The sequence below is a fragment of the Nematolebias whitei genome, chromosome 13, assembly GCF_014905685.2.
Source record: "Nematolebias whitei isolate Nwh7 chromosome 13, NemWhi1, whole genome shotgun sequence".
In the NCBI taxonomy this organism is placed as follows: domain Eukaryota; kingdom Metazoa; phylum Chordata; class Actinopteri; order Cyprinodontiformes; family Rivulidae; genus Nematolebias; species Nematolebias whitei.
Genome location: NC_056510.1, coordinates 7,595,969 through 7,620,276, shown reverse-complemented (window position 1 = coordinate 7,620,276; position 24,308 = coordinate 7,595,969). Strand labels below are relative to the sequence as shown.

Genomic DNA, 24,308 nt, shown 5'->3' with positions numbered 1-24,308 from the left:
ATCTGCTATAGGAACCACAGATCTGCTATAGGAACCACAGATCTGCTCACTTTTAGTCGATTAAATAAAACGAGTTCTGACTACGACCCTGAGCTACGGTTAAACCCGTCCTGTCAGAACCAGGCGGACCTCTCAGGAAGGTTCTGTTTAATGCTGCTGGTCAATAAGGACACGGCGGTCACACTTCCTGCTTCCAGGATCATTTTCTTGGCTTAAGGCAGCGGTTAAAGAATCGTTCAGAACACGGGCCTTTATCAGAACTTCAGGAGAATCAAACACTTCAGGTTACAACGGGGATCATTAACTGGTTATCTTTGGCTCTTGTGGTCCGTCTGACATCAAAGCAGGTTAAAGTGAAGTTTTCTGTCATTAAAAGGATTTAAAAGTGACCCCCGATCTGGACCCGACCCGTCTCCTCCAGTCGTCAAACATCTCCGTCTCCGGGCGCCTCCTCCTCCAGGCGGGACTTCTTGGCGTGAGAGTGGGACGAGTCCAGGAAGTTCTCCTTGTCCTCGGGGTCTTCCATTTGGGCCGCCCACTTGGCGCCACAGCTCCTCTCTCGGACGGGCCGGGCTGGGACCGGCTCCGGGTTCAGGTACAGCTGCTGGTGCCACAACCAGGGGTGGCTGAGGCACTCGGCGGCGCTCGGCCTGTCCCTGCGGTCAGAGACAACAGAACCGTCAAAATCACAGATCAGCTGCTGCCACGAGAGGTGGGCTGTCATGTAACTGTTAGCAAAATATCTCCTGCAGCACTGGACAGCAGTGATTACTGGATTTCTTTGAGTTAAGATGGCTGCCACAGCTAATGGACTTCGGCAAACACTAAAGAGGAACGTTGGCTAAACGTTTGTAATCAACACAGAACTCTGGATCTGGACCAATAAACACCAGATTACTGAGCATGCATCAGGATACCAGATTATATATATTTTCATGTCTTAATAAAGAATCGATGCATAAAAGACATCACAGGCTGCTGAACTGGAATTAGCATAATGCTAACCTAACATTAAAACTGCCATAGGAAAGCTAATGGGATTAGCATCGTGTTTAAAAGTGGAAAATGTCCACAAATAAATGTTTTAAAGACCTTAATGATGTCACAGTGACTTCAGGTGTTAGACAGGTATGATCCAGAGTTCAGTGAAAACTGACTGCAGCATGTTTATACTACAGGAAACTACGGCAGCTCTGCTGGGACAAACATCTCCGCAGCTCTCACTACTTCAGGTGAAACAGATCAGAGAAATGTTTTAATTCTGTGGATCTGTCGTTCAAACAGAACCCGACTGGACTCAGGTTTTCTGTCGGACCCCTGAAACAAAACGCCAGGTCCAAAGTTGACTCGAACTCACTCCGGAGCTTTGACCAGCAGCTTGCGGATGAAGTCCACGGAGAGCTCGGAGACCCTGGAGAAGGACTCGCTGCTGTAGTCCACGTTGACCTGGGACACGTTCAGGTACGTCTCCTGCTTGTCGTCTCCGGCGAACGGAGACTCGCCCGTCACCAACATGTAGGCGATGACGCCGACGCTCCTGAACAGGACAAACAGAAGAGTCAACTGGACCGTCGGCGCCGGACTGACATGCAGCTTTTTGATTCAAGGTTCTGTCGGGTCTGGACTTCTAAACACACAAACGAGGCTCGAACTAAAAGGGTCAGGCTGCAGTTATAGAGGTTTTACTGTGGATGTGGGTCCTGCAGGGTGACCTCAGGCCCGGTTCTGGAAGCATGGACTCACCACAGGTCAGTCGCTGTTGTGATGGGCTCATAATTCAGAACCTCTGGAGCTGAAGAGACAAAAACCAACATCAGAAATCCAGAAACGCTCCTGGACTGAGCTGCAGGCGGGAGTCTTACCTACGTACTCCGGCGTGCCGATAATCTCCCGCAGCTCTCCGGCCCCACCCAGACGGCGCGCCAGGCCGAAGTCCACGATCTTGATGTCCCCAGGAGGGGACAGGTGGGTCAGCAGGATGTTCTGGGGCTGGACAGGAAGAAAAGACGGCACAGACGATGAAACGTGGACCCGTGACGCTGAACGAACAGCAGCTTACAGAAACACAGACCCTGACCTCCTCACAGTGCGATACTAAATGAAGGCCCGCGGACCAGAACCAAGTCTCTCCTGGACCCGGACTGTCTGTTAAACCTCATCAGGTTAAATATTTTCATATTTGTGTAGCAGGAAGTGTCTGCATCGACTGGTTGCTCATTAACAAGACTCCTGGTGACCTCTGACAGATTATAAATAATCTGGATTATTTATGGTTTTATCAGATCAAAAATGGAGGTTGGTCGTTCTGGGGCTCTTTATCACAACTTACAAAATAAACCAAACTGACTTAAAATAAAGAAACGTTCCATCCATTATCTTTACCCGCTTCTTTTTCAGGTCGCGGGGGTCACTGGTGCCCATGTCCAACCATCACTGTGAGAGGCGGGGACACCCTGGACATCCAGTCCATCACCGAGACACAGAGACAAACAACCATTCAGTCTCTCACTCACACCTAGGGACAATTTAGAGTCACCAATCAGCCTAACATGCATGTTTTTGACTTTAAAACCGGAGTACCTGGAGAAAACCCATGCGTGCACAGAGAGAACAAGCAAACTCCACCCAGAAAGGTCCCGGGCCGAGATTTGAACCGGCGACCTTCTCGCTGAGAGGCGGAAACTGAGCCACCGTGCCGCCGAAATCAAAGGTTCAGAACCAAAATATAAACCGTGTCGCGGAAAAAGAAAACTGAATTGGTGAATCTGATGTGTGCTGTCGGTGTGCGACACCTTCAGGTCCAGGTGAACCAGGTTGGTCTGGTGGAGCTGGTGGACCCCCTCCAGGGTCTGTCTGATCAGACGGGTGATTTGGGCCTCGGGCAGCAGCTCCTCGGACACGCACAGGTCAAAGATCTCTCCCCCCGCCGCGCTGCAGGGAGGAAACGGGACGGTTAGGAGGCCCAGGGAAACTTCTAAAGTTTTTATTTTGAAAGACGTAGCTTTAATTCTGAAAGATGGGGTTAAGAACAGCAGTGAGATTTATGAAACCGTGCGAGTCTTCATTTATGAGAGCAGCTGCTCGGACCGCCCGTCCCCTCACGTAAAGAAAATACAACCTCAGATTTCAACTCTGGGTCCAAACAGAACGCATGGAGTGAGGCAGAAACCTCGACTGAATCATTGGACTCGTGTCCGAGACAGGAAGTCAAATGTGATTCACAAGTTCAGCTCCTCCTGGTCTCTCTGGAACGCTGGGACCAGTTCAGTGAGGAGGTCCAGAAGAATGGCCCGGCCTCTACCAGATTAAAAACCAGGTTTGGTCGTGGACCAGCAGGTCCGTGTGATCCCAGAGAACTCGCTGCTTTCGGTTCTTGGGAGGTGCGTAAATATACCCACAACTTCCCAGAGTACCCTGGACTCTGGTTCCTCTGGACCTCTTCAGGTTCTAAGGTGTGGAATCTGGACCGGGTCACTTGTGGGTTTTGTTCTGGTTCTGTTTGTTTTGCAAACACATTGAACTGCACTCACTACTCCAGGATGAGGATGATGTCGTGGTCGGTCTCGTGCGCGGCGTGCAGGTTGACGACCCGCGGGTTGTTCCGGGCCAGCTCCAGGACGGCCATCTCGTGGACCGCCTCGCCCCGGCAGTCCCGCCCTCGACGCCTCTTCCGTAGGAACTTGGCGGCGAACGCCTTCCCCGAGGTTTTCTCCACGCAGCGCTTCACCACCGCGAACTTCCCCCTGAGGAGGAAGAGAACATTTCAAAATAAACTTCAGAAATTAAAAGAAACAGAACAGACTTTTATTCATATTTATACTTTTTAATCCCTTTAAATTGAGTCTTGGTGAATAGTTGACCCATAATTTAGTTTTATGTTTAATAAAATGTGGTTCTGGAAACGCAGCAGAACATCAGGACCGAACGTTTCCTCCGGTCATTTACCGGTAATAACGTTGTTCTTTAAACTTTTTATCTTGTTATAATAAAACACGAAGGTCCCATCAACCGTTAACGAACCGTCATCGTTAATGCTCAGTATGTTTGTGGCCCCTCACATTGAAGAAGTCCTTTGGATGAAACGTCTCAGCAAAAAAAGAAACCGTCCAGATGACTTCACTGAACATTGTTGGATTTTTATCTGGATTATTGAGCATGAACTTTGGTGTTTAACGTTAACAAAACATAAATGTTTACAGGTTTTGCGAACACGACTTTAAACCGCTTTAAGAATTTAAACATTATGAAGTTTATTTTAGGTTTTATTCTGCAATAAAACCTAAAAGTTAAATAAACAATATTCTCTGTCACGTGTCAGAATAAAAACACATTAAACTCATTTTATTAAGACTTTAATCGCCGTGTTGGGAACGATTCTCAGCTACTACCACAGCAAAACGTAGCTCCATATCTGTAACTGAATGAGCTGGGGTCAGCTGGCTGTGGCGGCCATATTGAATCAGGTCTACAGTTGTGGATGCACACGATCCAGTAGTTCAGGAGATAATTTACCAACAAACCAACGCAGACACAATATCTTCAAATATTCCTCTTAATGAAGGACAGTTAAAAAGTTTTAAACAACATAAATAAACAACCTGCTGCATCGAGAATAAAAAACTGTTTCAGATTAAAGTTAAGCTCCTCTCGTCTCAGAGCAGCTGTAAAAGATGACTCCAGTCATTTTTAATAAATCCTGACAATAATTTATCAGTTCTAATCTGTTTTTATGACAACTAATGAACTTGTTTATTCTTGTTTTATCAGCTTCGAGGCCGCTGAATTTAATTCCTGCGTTTTATCAAACGCCCAGCACTTCTTTTGGCCCGGCCCGTTTTCGTAACAAAGATTCAAGCTCCAGTTTCTGTTTGAGACGTGGTTCCGGTCACAGTGGGGCGAGTTATTAAAGGTAACGGGGTTTCACCGCGCTGCTTCCCGTTTCTGACATGAACAAAGTTCTTCTTTTCTGAAGGTCCGTTTCCCACGCGGGACGGTTCCCTTCTTCCTCCTGACCGATCACGACGCGTCACGTCGAACACACCTGAGCGTGTCGCAGTTTGGACACACACACAAACACACGACAGACGTCTTGCTGCGTCGTCGTGGTTACGGAGCACAGTCCAAGGTCCAAACATGGCCGTCGACTCCAGAACGCCTGACCCGAGTCGTCCAGGGTTTAAATGCAGTCGTGGGAGGAAAAGTCACACACCTTAAAGTTCTGGGGTTTTACACAACTCTTCAAACCTGAACTAAAACCACACAACGGACTCCAGATGACCAGAACCAAAGGGTTTTACAGAACAATAAACATGACATAACAGCAGTCATGACACATAAAACAATAAAAGACTTAAAAACTAAAGGACATCTCACAGGGTGCCGAAGAGACGGGTTTAAAAGTGATTTAAAATGTTCTAAATGTCTCTGAGCACTGTATGGTCTGCCCTTCAGGTTGAGTTTAATCTATAACATGTTTCTCACTTCTTAAGGTTGATGGGCCCCAGATACCGGTAGTTTGTGAATGACCTCTGACCCTTCCCACACCGATGGGCAGCAGCTTCACTAACGGTCATTGCTGGTGTCTGCCCGCCTTGGCGTTGTGCTATCACACACCTGTCTGCTCAGGAGCAGGAAAAAACTTTTAGTTTTATAAATAACGGGTCATGGGACCTGTTGTGTGTTTTTGGACACATACAGATGTTAGATGTGAGTAGTTTCAGCACCTGGTGAAGACCTGATTAGTTTTGATTAGTCCTGATAAGAGGTTCAAAGACCTGATGGGTGCAAAATCTAAAAACTTTTATCAAGATTGTTAATCAAAAATACAATAAAAAAAAATACCCGGATTAAGATAAATGATCAGAACTCCTCTCAGAACCAGAACCATCAGGTTTCTCTCACCTCCCCAGCTCTCCAGTGACGTCATAGACGCTCTCCATCGGCTCCGGGCTGATCCGGGTCTGGGAGTCCCCCAGCAGCCCGGCGGGCAGACCGCTTCGACTGTCCAGCCGCCTCCGGGACATCATCCTCCCGTCTCCGCCTTCGGTTCCTGCCGCTTCCTGCTAAACCCCGGTCCGACCCGCCTCGGCTCTTCCTTCTTCTGCGAGTTTAACTTCGAGTAAATAGGAGAAGTAAGCCAAGCACCGCCCGCGTGACGCCGGCTAACATGCTCGTGTTTACCGAGCGCAGCTAGTTTCTCTCCGGTTAGCTCAATGGTCGCTAAAGTTCGACGACAATGAGTGTCTCCCGGTCCGAAACTCAAAGAAAAGTAACGTAAAGCAGTTTTTCTCGGCTCAGCCTAAAACAACCGACTAAAACGCGAAGCGTGGAGGTAATTCCAGTATATAAATGACCCAAACTTCTGCCGAGGGCGACGGTAAATCCGTTTATCCGGAGCGTTTTCGATCATTTTTACATCTCTGTGTTTGACACAGAGGACACGTCACTGCGCGACGCATGCGCACTGCTGAGTTCGGATAAAACCCGGAAATAATTTGAAGTAAAAACTACAAACGGCCGTTTAAGATAATAAAACTAGATTAAATCAAAATCCAACAAACTAATTCCACCTTTGTTTGAATAAGTTTGTGCCTGGCATCCCACAAATAGTTAATATCGTTGTTTTGTTGTGTTTACATCTCAACTGCTCTGACCTTCAATTTTAAAGATGTTTTACAATTTAAACATACTTCTTTGAAATAAAGTTCAAAACTTTAAAAAAGATTTTACATACATTAACCGGGCAAGGTTTTTGAAACTAAAATGGGTTTGTCTTTGGTTTCTGTTTTATCTTAAGATTTTATTGCAGAATTTTAAGGTTCTGAATGATCGGACTTCCTGGTACCATGTGCACATCATAAAGTCTGATCCAGGCAGGTCAAGCAGATTCAAACACAAAACAGCTCAGACCACACATTCAGCTCTTAAAACAGCTTAAGCTTTATAGGTGTATTCACTTTTTAATTAGAGGCCTTTTTTACTGTCAGTCTTACTGATTTACTTTTTTTTTTTTTTTTTTTTTAAGGGTTTCCCAAAACCAGTAGTTTTACATGAATGTGTTGAAACGTTTTTGTGAGTTGATATACAATTTTTTGGGTACATGTTACTTTACAAATGTGATTTTATGGTTATAGAATAAATATAGTTTGAAAATACATTTTATTTGTAATTGTTCACTTATTTAGACTTATTTAAATAGGTAGATGTCCCAGTCTGACTGCAAGTACTGGATCGGACAATCAATGTATTTTTTATTGTTCAATGTCAGAGGAGCTGACCCACACTGCCCTAATCTTTGTCCTTGACCTCTGGTCACGGTTTTACATCAGTACTAAGCAAAGGGCCTCCCAAAACTAGTAGGCCATGGGACACCAGTGAGTTGGTGGAATCCAAGTGGGCTGCCAGGCACCAGTGGGTCATAGGACCCCACTGTTCCACCAGACACCAGTGAGTCACTGGACCCCAATGGTCCACCAGACACCAGTGAGTCACTGGACCCCAATGGACACCAGTGGATTTCCTGACACTAGTGGATCACAGGACCCCAATGGATGACCAGACACCAGTGGGTCACAGGACCCCAATGGACACCAGTGGATTTCCTGACACTAGTGGATCACAGGACCCCAATGGACCACCAGACACCAGTGAGTCACTGGACACTAGTGGGTCACAGGACCCCAATGGACCACCAGACACCAGTGGGTCACAGGACCCCAATGGACCACCAGACACCAGTGGGTCACAGGACAGTAGGTGTAAAGTTGAAAGTAGGCGGACCAGTATATAAATATATACTGGTCCGCCAACTTTCAACTCTGAAAAAATAATCTGATAACTTGTTTATTGATTTTAATTAAAAGCTTTGTGTGAAAAATGCTATGCTAAAGAGCTCAAACCACACCCAGTGTCCGCCATTTTGAGAACCGAAAAACAGGAACGAGAGACAGCCCATGTCACGTCAAGGGGCCTCCCTCCCATTTTTCTTAAAGAGACACGCTGCTCGCTCCCTCACTATCCATCCTTCGGCTCAGTCTTATACTGCCATGCAGTGGTCAAAAAAGGTATTACACTCAAAATAAAATTAGCCAACATTTCTTCTTAAATTTGACAGTAATTACTAATTATTGTCAAATTTCAAACAATATTATCGTTTATCGCAATAATTTCTGAGCCAATTAATCGCCCAGTAAAATTTGTTATCGTGACAGGCCTAACTTTAATTTACTTATGGTTTGTAATCTGCAAACCTGCGCTGGACACATGAAAACATTTGACTGAGACTCTATCGGCTGATCCTTTATTTGAAAGGACTTATCGTATCGGGAGACGTAAAAATGTTGACCGGGACATCATTTAGATCACTGTGGCGTGGTTCTATCAAGTAGAAATGCATTTTAAACGTTAACTTGTTCAAAACTGGTTAAAAATTGTTCCTGCCAGGGAAATAAGAGCACTTGTTTATGAAAACGTTCCACTTGTTCTCTTTTATTACAATCATGGGAGTGAAATGGAGACACAGGAGCTTTGCATAGAGTGGAACTCTGAAAAGTGGAGTCGGGTACGGTTGGAGATGTTCTGAAAGAGACGAGAGGTGCAGCCGAGCAGCATCTTCACCGTTCCTCTGCGCCGCAGGAGCAGCTCCGGTCAAAAACACGCCAACGAGAAGCGTTGCTGCCAAAAACAAACCGAAGTTCTGAAAGAATCCGAGGAGTGGGACGAGTTGGTTGGACGGGAACAGAGACAACACCTAACGGTTGACGATGCAAGCCCCAAACCTTTGGTACATTCGGTGCAAAATATATATATTTTTACACACAACAAGACAGACGAACACGAACATTTATATAAGAGACGATCGGAAACATAATCCATGTGCTCCTTGGAGCTCAGCCTCATTGATTCATCGCTCCGCTGCGAGCAAAGAACCATCAACCTCTTACTAAGTTGGGCAGACACGCACACGTGCAACATTTCAGAAACCCACCGCCCCACTGTCACAGCGACACGGTTTCCAGTCTTAAAGCACTTAGATGAACACAGGTATGACAGTGCCAGGTGAGCGTAAGGCCGCAGGCTTTCCAGCGAGCGCCACGATCAACGTGACGCCTCCGTCCCGCCTCCCTCACCCTCGGCTGTATCCTCATGCACAAAGCTAGTAAGGACGGTGCGCTGCGCTATTTCAGCATGCAATATCGAGCTACATCACAACACACCACCTAGAAGGTCCTGTCGGGTGCAGCTCACGGAGCTGCTGACCGGGCAGATCCTGCATGCAGTATTAGACTGGGAGGTGTGGGGAGGGGGGGGAACTCCAGCCTCTGTGGTCCAACAGGTGTCTGTACACGGTCGGTGCAAACGTGCATGCAGCCCCGGAAAAAAGAAAAACAAACTTTGGGGGTTCCTGTCGGGATTGTGTGACTAATGTGATGGATGTCACGTTTTTCTAAAATCCAACAACTTCTGCTTCAGGATTGTTAGTATTAGAGAACACGACCCCCCCCCCCCCCCCCCCAGCGATGTGAAAAATAAAGTCCAACCTCTTTCAGTTTGAAGGTTTTACATGTCAGGACGAATAAAACTCATCTGGTCTGTACGAGCTTCTAAAACCATTCAGCTCGAGTGAACAAACGCACAACAGATTCCACCGTGTCGTTATTTATGAAACTAAAACCGAACATTAAAGCTGTGAGTGAAGAAGCGGTTCCAGCCTCTCACCCTGAAGGTCAGACCGCGCAGTGCTCAAAGAAATGACTACAGGCCTCAGTCAGCAGGTCAAAGGTCAGGGCAGCTCAACTTATAGGTTGGGAAAGTTTCATCTGAAGGAGCAAAGACTTACGGACCAGAACCAGACCAAAGAGGTGTTTACCCAGAATGCACTGCAGCAAACAGCTCCTCCCAGCTAGGAGTGCCCAACCACTGAGGCAACAACCGTCAGTCCGTGGATCTTTTGGTACCAACATGTTTTAAACCGCAGCAAAGCTCCAAGCTGTTGGATCAGAAGCTGGAACCAGTTTTTAAAACACTTTCTGCATTTTGTTTAATTTTTTGGTAATTCTATGTTACGTGCTGTTGCGTTTACTTCATTTCATGATCGTCCGACAGCTAGATTTTTTTTAATTCTGTCCTTACATGCAAAGTTTACAAACTGAAAGAGAACACTTTGTTTGAAATTTGAAACTCTCTACATTCAGATTTGTTACATTCAACTCTTTCTCTGGATTAGATTCCATATGTGACAAAAAAAAAAAAGTTGTGTTTGATACTCGGGCGGTAAATGAGTTGTAGAACGTGGACAGCTTTGTGAGCGGTGGTCCATCTCTTTCAGGAATAAAACGGTAAACACAAGTCCCATCGTCCCGCTTTGATAGAAAACCTGAAGGGGAAACGGCGGCTCGGGGCGTGAATATAAAGAAAATATCACATTTGTGCAAAAAGTGACAGATGTGCGTGTTGTAGTTTATAAATGTGGGACACAGTTTTAAGGTCCAGGGAGGGGAAAAGGAGGTTTATCTGCAGCTGAGCGCGTGGAGATAAAGCACACGAGTGGCTCAGTGAGCTCAGGTTAGTGACAACAAACAAAACTGCACATTTCTTCTGGTTCTCCGTCTTCTGTAAGTCAAAGTGGGAGACAAAGGCAGAGAGTCGGAGTGAGATCAAAACGCTGAGTGATGGAAAAGCTAAAAAACCCCAGCAGTTATCCACAGAGGGTCGGTTGTCTTTAGAAGATCTCATCTTCTCCTGAATGAGAAACGTAAGGAGTCCAGATGTATCTGAGTGGAGCTACTCCAAGCCGAACGTGCTGGTTTCTTCCACGGCGGTTACCAGCTTCTCGTAGAGCATGGAGAAGGACGGGTAGGGCGGGAGGTCCAGGCGGTTGAAGCAGGTGTGAGCCCTGTGGAGACACAAAATACAAGATCCAGGTTCTACAGACAGTTAGGAGGGAGGGCGCCTCTGGTACAGCTACTTTTTACCTTCAATAGATTTAATTTATTTTGGTCTGATTCATTTTGAAGTGTCAGAGTTACAAGATACAGAGTTTCTGTTGAAAATTGTTTAAAATCTACCAGAATTTATGAGCAAGAACCAGTTTTTCTGACAAGAGTTTACATCCAGTAAAAGATTTTGCTGCACAAACTTCAACATTTTTTTTTTTTATTATTTTTTTTTATTTAGCCTTTATTTATCCAGGTTAGTCTCACCTGAAGAAAATTTACATGAAACAGCAACTCTGCTCCAGTTTTATACAAAAAATAAGAATATTTATAAACCGTTGTGGCACAGAATTACACCAGAAAGAAATGTACTACAAATACAGAACTGTGTTGACTTACCGGTAAACACTGTAAAAAATCTATATCAAATTAAGCAAAGCTGTTTATTCAGTGGAGGCTTTGGACTATAACGCTTTTCGGTGTTGTGGGTTTGCACCCAAGTGGAAATAATTTAAACGACGTGTTTAAAAAAAAAAAAAAACAAGTAATAAAACTATTTTAGGACCTTTGGAAAGTCCAGCTTTGTCTGCAGAGGCCTGCTGCAGATGAGAAATATAAAGTAGCAAACGTTTGCTAAACTGAGCACAATGTTTTGTAGACGTCGAGTACATCGGTCAGGTCTCACCTGGGTAACGAGGTGATCTTCCCCCACTTCTCCACACAGAACCTGCGGGGTCCGTTGCTGCCCCGTAATGAGGCGAAGCCCTCGTAGGGAATACTGGAGGTGCCCGTCACAAACTGCAGCCGAACAAACCACAACAGGAAGAGGAAATATCAAAACGGGTACTATTCATGGCTTTAAAGTAAAAAAACATAATGTAACCCAGACAAACATTTTAGTGCATTTATTAAATTCTTGAAATATGTGACTGTTTAAAGAAAATTTAAAAACTCTTTAAGTTAAATATGTTGTAAATATAGCTACAATTGTATTTCATTTATGCTGTAAAATGCTTAAAAACTGCTTAAAAAGCACAAACATAAGTTAAAAGCAAGAAAAGCATAACATTTTGTTGATGTATTTTATTTCTGCTTTATTGTGAAAGCCAAAGGAAGCGTGAGCAGTCAGGGGGTACATCTTGATGAGAGTGACTGGGAGCCAGTCACACCAGAGGCAACAGGTGCTGCAGCTTGGAGAAATTAAATGAGTTTCCTGATTGTTAACACAGTGATCAGTAATGGATGCTTGTTGGTTGGTTTTTGGGAGCAAAATGGACATTTCAGCTTGAAGTTTGTCCTGAAGTTCTTTGTTTTTGCACTTTGAGACGGTTTAACATTGAACATTTAGCATGCGCTAGCTAAGTGACCCAAAATGGAAGAAGCAGGTAAAGATGATGGATGGATGGATAGCTAAGTGAATGCTGCACAGGAATCCTAGTTTAGCTTGTTCAGCTTACTAAGGAGACTGCCTCTTCATCTTTCCGACCTGGATGTGAAGATTAGTCATAACTGGAGTGTTTATGGACTGCCAGAAGAGTGCCTTTGGATTATACACGTTTTTCTTTCCTACTCCCGGACATTGCCCATTGGAGTTAAACCCTGGACCAGCAGAAGGATGATTGCATCACCACCATAGAACATCGTTTGGTTTTTCTCTTCACCTGAACTGGGACCAGAGTCTGAATGTACTGAACTACTAAACCAGCACTGTTTTGTTTTATTTATTTGCTCAGAGTGAAACAGCCATTAAGTTTTGGCCTCACCGCTCCCAAGCTTCGCTCAGGCCTGCAACTTTAAGGTTTTAGAGCTGGATAGGCCGGCAGGTGTCTGTGTGTTTGGTGAGTGGGCCCCTCCCATATAGTTGAATATTTACAGTGACATCTGACTACAGATGCAGTTTTGTTTTGTATTGTGTAAGTTGTTCAATGTTTAAAGATGCATTAAGTAAACTGAGTTCACATTTACCTTATGGTTTGGTTATTTTTAGTTTAACGGAGCGTGTGAGTGTGTTCATGACCACGGTGTGTATTGAAAGGAAATTAGGAGAGGATATGTTAAACTTGAAGTTCAGCAAATTAAACGAGTAGTTAACGGTTAAGTCTTTAATGCTACATATAAGAATCTAGGAGGCCCTTACCTGGTACCGAGGGTAAAGGTGGGCTACAATAATAAATACAATGCAGCTGAACTTTTAATCTAGTCTTTTAATCTCATTTAGATAAGTGTGTGTGTGTGTGTTTGTGGTCTCAAACTTCAGATTTTAATGAAAAAAATAAATAAAATAAAATAAAAACCAACTAGAATTTGATGTTGGCACAGATAATAAGCTGTAAGAAAGACAAAAACTGTAAAGCTAATAAGAATCCATCAAAACTTTAGTCTTTCAAACTAAATGTGAATCACAGCTAATTTTTTGTGCCTACTGCCTAACTAAACTTACGTCCACAACAGTCACCACAGTTAAAGATAACCATCACAGCTAACATGCCAACAAAAACATGACAATCCCGCAGTCTGTGTGACAATATGATGAGCTAAACTTTGGTGTGGTAATAACAGTCATCCACAACACGTACTCCAGCACACCTATAAGCTGACCATATCAAACCTACAAGCTACCCTTAGCAAGCCTACAACATAACAATAGCAAAGCTACAAGCTAACAATAGAAATGCTACAAGCTAATATTAGCAAAGCTACAAACTAACATTAGCAAAGCCACAATAGCAAAGCTACAAGATATTAGTGGCAAAACTACAAGCTAAAATTAGCAAAGCTACAAGATAGCATTTGCAAAGCCACAGGCTAACTTAGCAAAGATACAATAGCAAAGCTACAAGCTAACATTAGGCAAGCTGAAAGCTACCATTAGCAAAGCTGAAAGCTAGCATTAGCAAAGCTGAAAGCTAGCATTAGCAAAGCTGCAAACTAGCATTAGCAAAGCTGCAAACTAGCATTAGCAAAGCTACAAGATAGCATAAGCAAAGCTACAAGATAGCATTAGCAAAGCTACAAGATAGCATTAGCAAAGCTACAAGATAGCATTAGCAAAGCTACAAACTAACATTAGCAAAGCTACAAACTAGCATAAGCAAAGCTACAAGATAGCATAAGCTAACAGCAGCAAAGCTGCAAGCTACCATTAGCAAAGCTGCAAGATAGCATTAGCAAAGCTACAATATAGCATTAGCAAAGCAAAGCTACAAGCTAACCTAGTAAAGCTACAATAGCAAAGCTACAAAACATTAGCAAAATTACAAGATAGCATTAGCAAAGCTAAAAGCTAAGCTAGCAAAGCTACAAGCTAACATTAGCAAAGCTTAAAAAAAAAAGTCCATGTTCAATAATCCAGGTATACAATCCAACAATTTTCAGTCAGTTCATCCTGATGCGACTTCCTGCGACAGCTGAAGAAGGCCAAGCTGCCGGCCAAGCTGATGGTGCAGTTCTACACAGCCATCATGGAGTCCATCCTCAGCTCCTCCATCATGGTGTGGTACGCCGGGGCCACTGCCAGGGACAGACTCAGACTGCAGCGCGTTGTGCGCTCAGCTGAGAAGGTGATCGGCTGCAGCCTTCCATCCCTCCACGACCTGTACGTCTCCAGGACTGTGAGGCGAGCAGGTCGGATCACAGCTGACCCTGCACACCCTGCACACGGACTGTTTGAACCACTCCCCTCAGGCAGGAGGCTTCGGTCCATTCGGACCAGAACCTCCCGCCATAAGAACAGTTTCTTCCCCTCTGCTGTTGGACTCCTGAACACTCATAATGCTACCTCATAACTTCTGCTTTGGTCACATTACATCTGTATTATAACTGAATACTCCATCTGTACGGTTCTCTAAGCTTTTTTATTGTTTTCTATTGTATGGGTGTACACATGGTTATGTTATGTTTTTAATTTTACTTTATTTGTGGGTGTACACAGGCTTATGTCTTATGTAATGTTCTCATTTTTACTTAATTTTTACTTTATTTTACTTTACTACTATTCGCACCTTATGTCGAAGCAAATTCCTAGTTTGTGAACCTCGTTCATTGACATGGCGATAATAAACTGATTCTGATGATGAGCTGTTGGCTTTCAGAAACTGTGCCCCCTGTGCAGTTTTGTTGAAAAGCCCTGCCCTAAGACCTCATGGGCCATTTTGACCCAAGGGCAGCAGGAGGGTTAAATCACTTCCTAATTGACAAAATAAATTTGTTGACATTTAGACAACTCTCCACCTTTTCAAGAGGTTTTTGTTTTCTTTATTTTCCTTTAATTAACTAGACTGGATCAGAACGTTGTGATGTTCTGTAACGACCCAACTGCAGCGACACCTCACTCGAAGCATCATGCCGGCCTCCACTGGGGGGTGCTCAGACTCACCTGCAGCAGCCGCAGCCTCTGCTCGTTGTTGAACCTCTCCACGGCCGCCCAGAACCAGCGGATCACTATGTGGTTGTCATGGTAACCTGAGGGGTAGCGACATGATGATGGTGCATGAGTCAGATGAATAACAACGAAGGCCTCCTCCTCCTCCTGCCTCTCTGCAGCGTTTTGTGACCAGGTTCTGCTGTTAAATCTTTAATGGACGGAGCTGCTTGGACCGTCTCAGTCGATTTTATTAAACGTTTCAAACGTAACGCTCTGACCCTCCAGGAGTGTTTTAATGCCTTGGCCTCTGCTCAGAGTGAGCTGAAACAACAAACAGGTGGAAAATTAACGGTTTTATATAAATTATTTCCACTCGAGCTCTCATTTTCTAAACGGCAAGTAAGTAAACCAGCACTGATCAGTTTCAGGAGGTAATCCATGTTTTATCTTCATAAATAACCTAAATAGATTTAGTTGTTTTGCAAGTTTAAGACAAACTGATAAAGAAAAAGGATTCCAGTTGTTTCTTCCCGTGACATGAAGATTTAAACATGAACTAGGAATGAAATGCAACCACTCAACCTTTAACTGTTTAGTTTTACTTGTTGAAAAACATAAATCGGAAGAGAAACACCCTGAGAACTCTTCACAGCAGATTCACCCTGAAGGTCAGACCGTGCAGTGACTCTACAGGTCTGTCAGCAGGTCAAGGGTCATGACCTCTTCTCTCTACAAACAAGATAGCAGCACCACTTAGGTTTGGAAAGTTTCATCTGAAGGAACCAAAAGACTTCTGGACCAGAACCAGATGTTTACCCAGAATGCATTGCAGCAAACGGCTCCTCCCAGCTGTCAGCACAGTGGTGGAGGGTGATGGTTTGGGCTCCTGTAAGTCACTGAGTGGACCAGGAAATCCTCTGTAGACCAAAGTGTTCTGGAGGCAGATGTAATGGGTCAAAAGGAACAGAACCAACAGTCCAGTCAGAGCCCAGAACCTCAGCCTGACTGAAATGCTGGTGGACCTTCAGAGAGCTGAGCAGAACCGTCATCTGAAGCAACGTTCGAAAGAAGAGTGGGCCAAAAGTCCTCCACAACCATGTGAGACTGACTGAAAGCCACTCTGAGAGTTCTTGCTGCTAAACGGGTTCGACAAGCTGCTGGATCAGGAGCGTTACAGTACAGTTAAAAGACCTGAAGAGGACCAGATGACTGGATTTGAGTCCCAACGAGTAAAACCTGGACTGAAAGAGGGTGCTCTTACTTCAACTACCATAACTCAACATCTGTCAGACACGTTCTAAGGAAAGGGACCAGAAAAAAAGAAACCCAAACACTTGATTTGTCCTTCGCTGCGTTCACCTGGGGTCTCGCCTCTCTCCTGCCCTCCAGTCTGACGTACCTCCTCTGTACTCGGTGTTGTTCCTCCAGTCCGCCAGGTCGATCTCTGCAGTGCCGGCGATCACCAGTTCCAGCTCCCTGGCGTCGAACACGGACACCAGCCGAACGTCTACCACCTGACAACAAACAAACAAGGAGCCAGTGGGTGAAAAGGGTATAGTGGTACTGGGGTCTCTTTATTTCTCACAAACCTCCTCGTCTTGTCCAGCAGATTGAAGGGTTTAAACTGAGCCAGTGTGTTGCAGTAAGTGAGCTAAGCTCTTTTGGACCGGTGACATGCTTTTGTCCTGCACATATTGGCCTTAATACGCAATTATTTCTCTATTCTACTAGAAGTTGTTGTTCGTGACACGTGAAAACTCCTAATTACCTAAAAAAAATTACATATGTTTATTACATTTTTCACCTAAGGACGTCACTACTATTTTACTGGAGCAATGCATTCTGGGAGGATGCGTTTATCGGTTGTAGTAGAGACTAAAACATAAGGAGTCAAGACTAAAAGGTTACAACGTGACAATAGTTATATTTTATATTAGTCCTTATGCACAATATAATTGAAACAACCAAACAACTTGTGATGTTTAATTTATTAGCTCTGAAGCTAACACCAAATTATTACCTTTTGGAGCTAACGCCTGGTATATTAGCTCTGAAGCTAATACCAAATATATTAGCTCTGGAGCTAATGCTATTAGTTATTGGTCATTTCTACATTCTTCTGTCACTGTGCTGTTTCAAATTCAAAGGCTGAACAACAGATAATGTATAAAATTAACATTCAAGCTGAATGGAGTTCGCACCAGTGCAACCTATGTCACTTACCCAGAATGCATTGTAGCATGAATAGAATGGCAACGTTTGTGTCAATAATTTCTAAGGTCCTTTGGTCCAACTCATCTGAGACCCCTTTAATAAACGACTACAAAGGACAAATCTTTGTTCTTCATCTCAGCCTTTTACCTCGTAAAATCCTCGGACTAGACTCTCGGTCTGCTGTGCAACGCCACGCTCTATTCGCCACTTCACCATTCGCTCGATGTACTCCTTCTTGTTCTTCTCGGATACAGGGATACCGGCCCCGCCCGGCTTCAGCTCTCTCTCTGTGATCTGCAACGTCACAGGCAGATATTTATAGTGAGGAAATCTGTTTTCAGCACGACACAAACTGTAAACAAACACACACCTGTCCAAAAACCTCCTCGTTGACAGTGAAAGTGAGGTCCAGCATGTCCTCAATGTCATTGTCCTTCATCCACTGCAGGCTCTGATGGAACTCCTCATCAAGGAACTCCAGGTCACTTAAATCACACGAGCTGTAGGAACAAAACCATTCGAGGGTTCATGAGCATGTTCCTAAACTGAAGATCTGCTTCTTTGTGATGGAACATCTCAAGACTGTTAATTCTGAAAAGACAAAATACACACAGGCCATACTCAGTTCATCCAACTCAAATCCTTCAGATCCCACTCTACCCATCACTTCAGGTGTGCCTCAGGGCTCTATCCTGGGGCCTCTTCTTTTTATATCTTTCCCATGGCGGAATTTTTCATAAATTCAACACACATTTGGTTTACTGACACCCAGCTTTTATCCACCTCACCATGCCGTCCCTTCTGCTTCAGCCCCATAGGAAACCAAGCTTTGTTCCACTCCGTTTACCATGTCAGGAACTCTCTTCCTCGACAACGACGACTCTCTTCCTGTCTTTAAAAATTCCAGCTCCAAACTCATCTGTTCTAGTCCACTCATTCTAATTTCCTTGATCATTTTTGTTTAAATTTGTAACTGTAAAGTGCTTTTGTATAGAATTGTTTTACATTTATTAAATGTCCTTGGATTTTATTGAAGGCACTTACAAATAAAATTATTATTTTTATCCATATTGACATTTACTTGAATCTAACAACAATATATATATTTAAAATATTTTACTTAATGCAATAAAATACCAATGTAGGTTTAAATGGAAGATGAGAGACGGAAAAGATACCTTGTTTATCTTGTTATTTTGAGATAACGGCTTCTTAATTTTATCCCAACATAAATTACGTAACTTGAATCTGGAGATAATGACTTAAGGCATTTTCAAATAATGTTTACAACAATTTCAAGTCAAATAAACAAAACCTTTTCTGCCTGATGAATGTTTAGGAGCAGAAGTGTGGTTTCAGGGACGCTCGTTTATCATTTCAACACCTTTCCATGGAGCAGAGGTTTGATTTTAGGTTGTCTGGACAAAGTGTTTTAGTGAGTCGGCTCCAACCAGCTGCTTCGGTTTTCAGAAGAAACACTCACATACGAAGGAGACCTTTGTAGAACGGCCGTGTGAAGAACGCGTCCAGCAGGTACTGATGAACCAGAGCCAGTCCCAGGATGCGCCCGCTGAAGCGAAACCTGGACCCAGCATGAAAACAAAACACACACTCGTGGGCTCAAATCATTAAACTGTCTGAGATGTATGTTTTTTAGCCTGAATAATAAAAAACATCTTTGTAAATGTTTACAGGGGAGCATTCTGCTGCCTCTTTCCCTCAATTCAAGTTTGAATCTAACAGGCTTGAACACAAACTTGATTAAATCTTACTGCGTTTAGAAAAGTGATAATGAGATTTGCACCCAGATCAGAGGCGATATCTGCAACAACAACAACAACTAGCCACAAGAAATGAGCTGATTGAGCAGCCACCGCCCATGGCTCACCATTCATGGTGGTTGTCCACAAAGGCAGACATGGGGCTGATCTGCACCGTGTACGTGTCGTTAGCCGAGTACTCAAACAATCCGTAGTACGGGTTGAAAAGTTCTCTGGACACCAAGAAGAAAAACTCTCTCGAGGGTCCACTGTAGTCCAGCCTGCAACAAATAAACCATAAAACATGTATGAACTGTTGGAATTTGTTTATTTCATCAGGATTCAGAGTTTCCTGTGTAAACGCTGAGTCAGCATTCACACGGTTTTATTAACCCTCCTGCTGCCCTTGGGTCTGGGTCGTTTTGACCCTAGGGAAGCTGGAGGGTGAGTTACAACCCATGTACTGTCTACAACCTGACTTTTTCTCACCCGTCCTCGCCCACGAAGCTGACGTAGAGTTTACTCCTCTGCAGGTCTTTACGGGAATAACACATGATCTGGTTGAAGGCGTCCTCCAGCAGATGGTCTCGGCGTATGATGAGCCTGGGAGCAACAAGTGGTGTCAAAACAAACACACGTCTCCAGAAGTCAACGTTTGATTCAGAAGGAAAAAACGACTCGCTAGATATAAAAATGCATATTTTCAAAATTTCTAAAACTACTTTCCTAATATTCATGGAAACATTTTGTCTTTTTGGTTATTGGTGATGTGTTGTCAAATCTAGGTTACTGTATTTTCCACCGTACACGTCGTTTCGCCCTACAAGTTGCATCTATTATGCGTCACTGCTTACAGCCCAGAAACATGGGACAGTGTTGTGCCAAAAATCGACTGGCTGCCAAATGGTGGCCGCGGGAGCGTGCACGGGAGGACTTTAACAAGAATTTAACAAGATTAACATTTTAAAACAGTTGTTTGCTCGAAATTATAGCAAAGGTGTGTCTCAGTTGAACTTTTCCTTAATAAATGCACTTTGATGATCAAACCAGCTTCATTTCAAAAGCAGATTTGCAGAAGCAGGAGCCCACAGAGGGAGAACTAGCTGTGCATTTCATTGAAATTTAACGAGATAACCACCTAAAAACAATAATTTGTTTGCTCAACATTACAGTAAAGGTGTGTCTCAGTTGATAAATGCACCTTAATAGTCAAATTAGCTGCATTTCTCCAGGGCGGTGCAGCAAAATGAACCTGATTTGACGGTTGCTCCAGGCAGACGACGGCGTCAGGCTACGGAAAGCCGATTGTGTCCTTAATAGTCATTTTTACCTATTACACGATACAATGGCATGCCATACTACTTGAGTGCCATCTAGTGGCTGAAAATGGTAGCGTTCAATATTTTCAGCCAGAATGAATGAAAATGGTCATATCTCAGTCAGAAATTGGTTTATAAATATGGGGGGGGGGGGGGGGGTTTCCATAAATAAGTCGCAGAGCATGTAAATTATGCAAAAAACTGTGACTTATAGGCCGGGAAATATGGTAGCTACTTTACCAGTAATGATCTGTGACATAAGATTACAACAAATAGTGTTAGCTGGCTGCTCTTGGGTCAAAATCCTCAATTTTAAAATTGATACCTCAGGTGTTATTTTGACCCAAGGGCAGCAGCAGGATTAAAGCAGCACTAAATAGGCTAGACGACCACTAAAGGGATATTTAAACCTAAAGAATTCCACATAGAAAGACTCTGGTCCAAACTGGGGATTGAACCCAAGACCTACTTTTAGTGTGAGACAACAGCGCTAACCACTGAGCCGTCATGCTGCCAATTACAGATTTTACACATCCTTGTCTTCCACCATAGCATCTCTCACTAAAGGTGTCCCATTTTGTTTTTGTACGAGTAGTTTAAACAGTGGCATCAGATCAGCGTTTCTTCAGTCATGATGGTTAAACGTACTTTACTTTACCCGGCCCCTGTCCATAACCCTTCGTCTCCAGCTTTCGATAAAAGTTCCTCAATTTCGCTTCGAAGTCCCGTTTATAGGGAGCAGGAGCTCTGGCGTTGGCTCGCTGAGTACCTGGAATATAAAAAATAAATAAAATCAAGGACACGGGGACAATATTAGGGGGAGGGAAACCATAAAATAACTGTCCGACTAAATGGAGAAGGACAGACAGGCAGATAATCAGGAGATTCAATGAAGCTGAGCGTATAATCAGAAGTATTGTATGCAGGTTAATCTGGGATTGGGTTCAGAGAATTTTAGTTTTTATCAGCTGAAAGAAACCATTAATCTGTTTACAGAGGAATTTGATATATTGAACGTTTATGAACTGTACATAATGGGATATTTAACGTCTTCCCAATTTACCATTAAGGAACATTATTCTGATGTTGTTCCAATATTTTTACACAGACTGGTGAACTTCCATATCCTTGCTTCCAAAATGCTCTTTTTATACTATTTTATACAAAATAAATGGTAAAACTGCCAGTTGTCTAAAAAATGTTAAAGGTTTACTTTTGCTTTGAAAAATGAGGCTTTTTATGTCTCGTGTTTTATACAGCTAAGAACTGCTCAAGTCTTTTTATCACTAATGTTTTTGCTTCCACAGAGCCAATGTCCCAAATAAAACTAAATTATATGAATACAATAATGTCTATTTGTGGTTTTATATTACCTTGTCACAAAGAGAGACGCTGACAATAAATATTTTATCACATATTTTGTAATAAAACAGCTCAGGTAATAAAAGAGCGAGAATCTAATATGAAAGTTTGAGTGTTAAAACAAAGCTTCGCTCTTTTTTTGGGGGGGGGGGGTGCAGACAGCGACACAGAGATTTACCGGGGGAGCTCTGAGGAGAAGAGAGGCAGTAACCTGGGTGGAGTAACGACGGCACGTACGACATCACTTCCTCCTCAAAAAGGCTGAAGACAAGAGATGAAGGTAAACAAAGTCAGAGTCGAGCAGCTATAGACAGAGAAAATCGCAGAAAGACGTCGGTCACAACAACAGTGAGAAATTAGGTGAGACCTCCAGGTATGGGACAAGACGACGTGTTTAATCACTCATCTTTCATCCCACATTTTGACTGGACCTGTCTTCTAAAAGCTGCTACAGTAAAACATATCCTCCTTCAAAAGATTTGGATTTTATCAAACAGAAAGTAAACTGGAAATGCTCTGAACACGTTTTATTATGTAACAAAATAAGCAAATTAAACTGCCCAGATTCAAGCGAACTGCGATGGAAACTAGGACAAAAATAAAAACTAGAAAGTTCCTGGAGAAACACCAAAGTTCATCTCAATAATCCAGGTAAAAATCCAACAGTGTTCAGTCGGGTCGTCTGGACGGTTTCTTTTGTTGCTGTGACGTTTCGTCCTTCATCCAAAGGACTTCTTCAATCTGAAGAGCCACCAAACAAACTGATTCACACAAACAGCACTCCATAGTGGACAACAAACAGTTTGCTGGTGCTCCCTCCTGGAGAAACTTTGACAGGGACTGCCACGCTGCTGCCAAATTAAAATTTTGATTTGACAGAGCTAAGTGTTTGGGTTTGCTCTCGGCTACCACTATAACAAATTTCAGCTGAATAGCTCTAAAAATGGCTGTTATCATATTTTTCCTTTTTAGCTCAGGCGGCCATCTTGGTATTTTGATTTGCATTAGGATTGTATGAAAACTTACTCTCAGCTACGACCGGAGCAAATTTCAGTTTAATATCTCAAAGAAAGATTGAGTTACAACAGTTAGAGTCTGTTGAGTTCTGTCAGGCATTTTGAATTAGAAAAATGGCTTATTTGTTTGTAAATTACAGGTAAATAATAACAGGTGCTGTCTGCAAAAACAGCTACAAGAAACATAATCATGTTTAAACCACACCAAGTTAGCAGCAGCTGAATTACCGGTGTTTAACATTTATTAAGTCATCATATTAACCGTTAATCGTTCTCCTTTTCATTATTAAACCATCAGATTAACTAACCGTCGTTCTCCTTTTCATTAACTATTAAACCATCAGATTAACCACTGTTCTCCTTTTTCATGGAGACTGAAAAATATTCACTGCCAACAAAAAAAGTTGCATCTCAAAAATATTTATTGAAGCGACGGTTCATTTTTTCTAAAGTTGGAGCGCATGGACAGGTTGTGTTTATAGCTCTTTGAAACATCTCAGTTTGGAGAAATGAAGTTTATTTCTAACCAGATCTACAAACTAACAGCTACACACAGCAGGGCCTCCACTAAAGTGGATTACTTCCACCTTAAAATAACTAAAATCTCTAAAAGTTCAGAGCGGTTTAGGCAAATTATATTTTTTATAAACTTTAAACCTTTACAGTTTGGTTTTAAACTATATTCACGTAGAAGTTGTAACTATTTGCACAGCAATTTGTTGGAAACGGCAGCTAACTGAAGGAAATCTAAAGCAGCCTGTAAACATTTTTTAATTCCCATTGAGAAATTATTGACAATATAACAGTTTAAAATAATAGTATTTAAATAAACCACCATAAAACTTTAAAAACTTTTAAAATTGGAGTTGTTTTCATTCACTTTGGAATTAGCCATTAACTAAGATTAGCCATTAGTCCAGATTAGCCATCAGTTAAGATTAACCATTAGTTCAGATTGATCATCTCAGATTAGTCATTATCTAAAACCAGCCCTTTTCTCTACTTAGTCATTAGCTTGGATTAGTCATTTATTTTGATTAGCCATTAGCTCAGATTAGTAATTATCTTGAATTATCCATTTTCTTAGATTAACTATTAGTTCTGATTAGCCGTTATCTTGAATTAGCCATTTTTCTCAGATTAACTATTACCTTAGTGTAGTGAATAGCCTGAATTAGCTTTTGACTTTATTTATCTAATTTCTAAGATTGGCCATTAGCTTGAAATTGCCATTAGCTAAATTTAGCCATTAGCTTAGATTAACATTAGTTTTGATTAGCCATTAGCTTGGAGTAGCCATTAGCTAAATTTAGCCATTAGCTTAGATTAACATTAGTTTT

At 42.8% G+C, this 24,308-nt stretch overlaps 2 protein-coding genes across 2 annotated transcripts in view; both read right to left on the bottom strand.

Moving 5' to 3' along the window:
* Positions 1 to 235: 235 nt before the first annotated feature.
* Positions 236 to 6,441, bottom strand: stk17b (serine/threonine kinase 17b (apoptosis-inducing)). The gene is made up of 7 exons (XM_037686836.1): positions 5,902 to 6,441; positions 3,531 to 3,743; positions 2,793 to 2,931; positions 1,863 to 1,989; positions 1,744 to 1,792; positions 1,358 to 1,537; positions 236 to 656 (listed from the first exon to the last, which is right to left on the bottom strand). Exons 1-7 carry the CDS (start codon positions 6,024 to 6,026, stop codon positions 425 to 427), a joined length of 1,065 nt encoding a protein of 354 aa, XP_037542764.1. The 5' UTR covers positions 6,027 to 6,441; the 3' UTR covers positions 236 to 424.
* Positions 6,442 to 10,782: 4,341 nt separating this feature from the next.
* Positions 10,783 to 24,308, bottom strand: part of hecw2a (HECT, C2 and WW domain containing E3 ubiquitin protein ligase 2a) — a 35,444-nt gene continuing 21,918 nt past the window's right edge. The window contains exons 19-29 of the mRNA XM_037686833.1: positions 22,131 to 22,213; positions 21,239 to 21,359; positions 19,761 to 19,874; positions 19,400 to 19,552; positions 18,995 to 19,093; positions 17,882 to 18,011; positions 17,659 to 17,805; positions 16,697 to 16,811; positions 15,310 to 15,395; positions 11,620 to 11,732; positions 10,783 to 10,894 (exon numbers count right to left, since the gene is read on the bottom strand). Coding sequence (XP_037542761.1) covers positions 10,783 to 10,894; positions 11,620 to 11,732; positions 15,310 to 15,395; positions 16,697 to 16,811; positions 17,659 to 17,805; positions 17,882 to 18,011; positions 18,995 to 19,093; positions 19,400 to 19,552; positions 19,761 to 19,874; positions 21,239 to 21,359; positions 22,131 to 22,213 — 1,273 coding nt within the window. The remainder of the gene's footprint in view (positions 10,895 to 11,619; positions 11,733 to 15,309; positions 15,396 to 16,696; positions 16,812 to 17,658; positions 17,806 to 17,881; positions 18,012 to 18,994; positions 19,094 to 19,399; positions 19,553 to 19,760; positions 19,875 to 21,238; positions 21,360 to 22,130; positions 22,214 to 24,308) is intronic.

Excerpts from the sequence above, each read along its gene's own strand:
- stk17b (XM_037686836.1), bottom strand. The coding sequence starts at position 6,026 with ATGATGTCCCGGAGGCGGCTGGACAGTCGAAGCGGTCTGCCCGCCGGG. Across the intron at positions 3,744-5,901 it reads GTCACTGGAGAGCTGGGGAG|GGGGAAGTTCGCGGTGGTGA; the intron begins GTGAGAGAAACC and ends CTTCCTCCTCAG. Across the intron at positions 1,538-1,743 it reads ACAACAGCGACTGACCTGTG|GAGCGTCGGCGTCATCGCCT; the intron begins GTGAGTCCATGC and ends TGTCCTGTTCAG.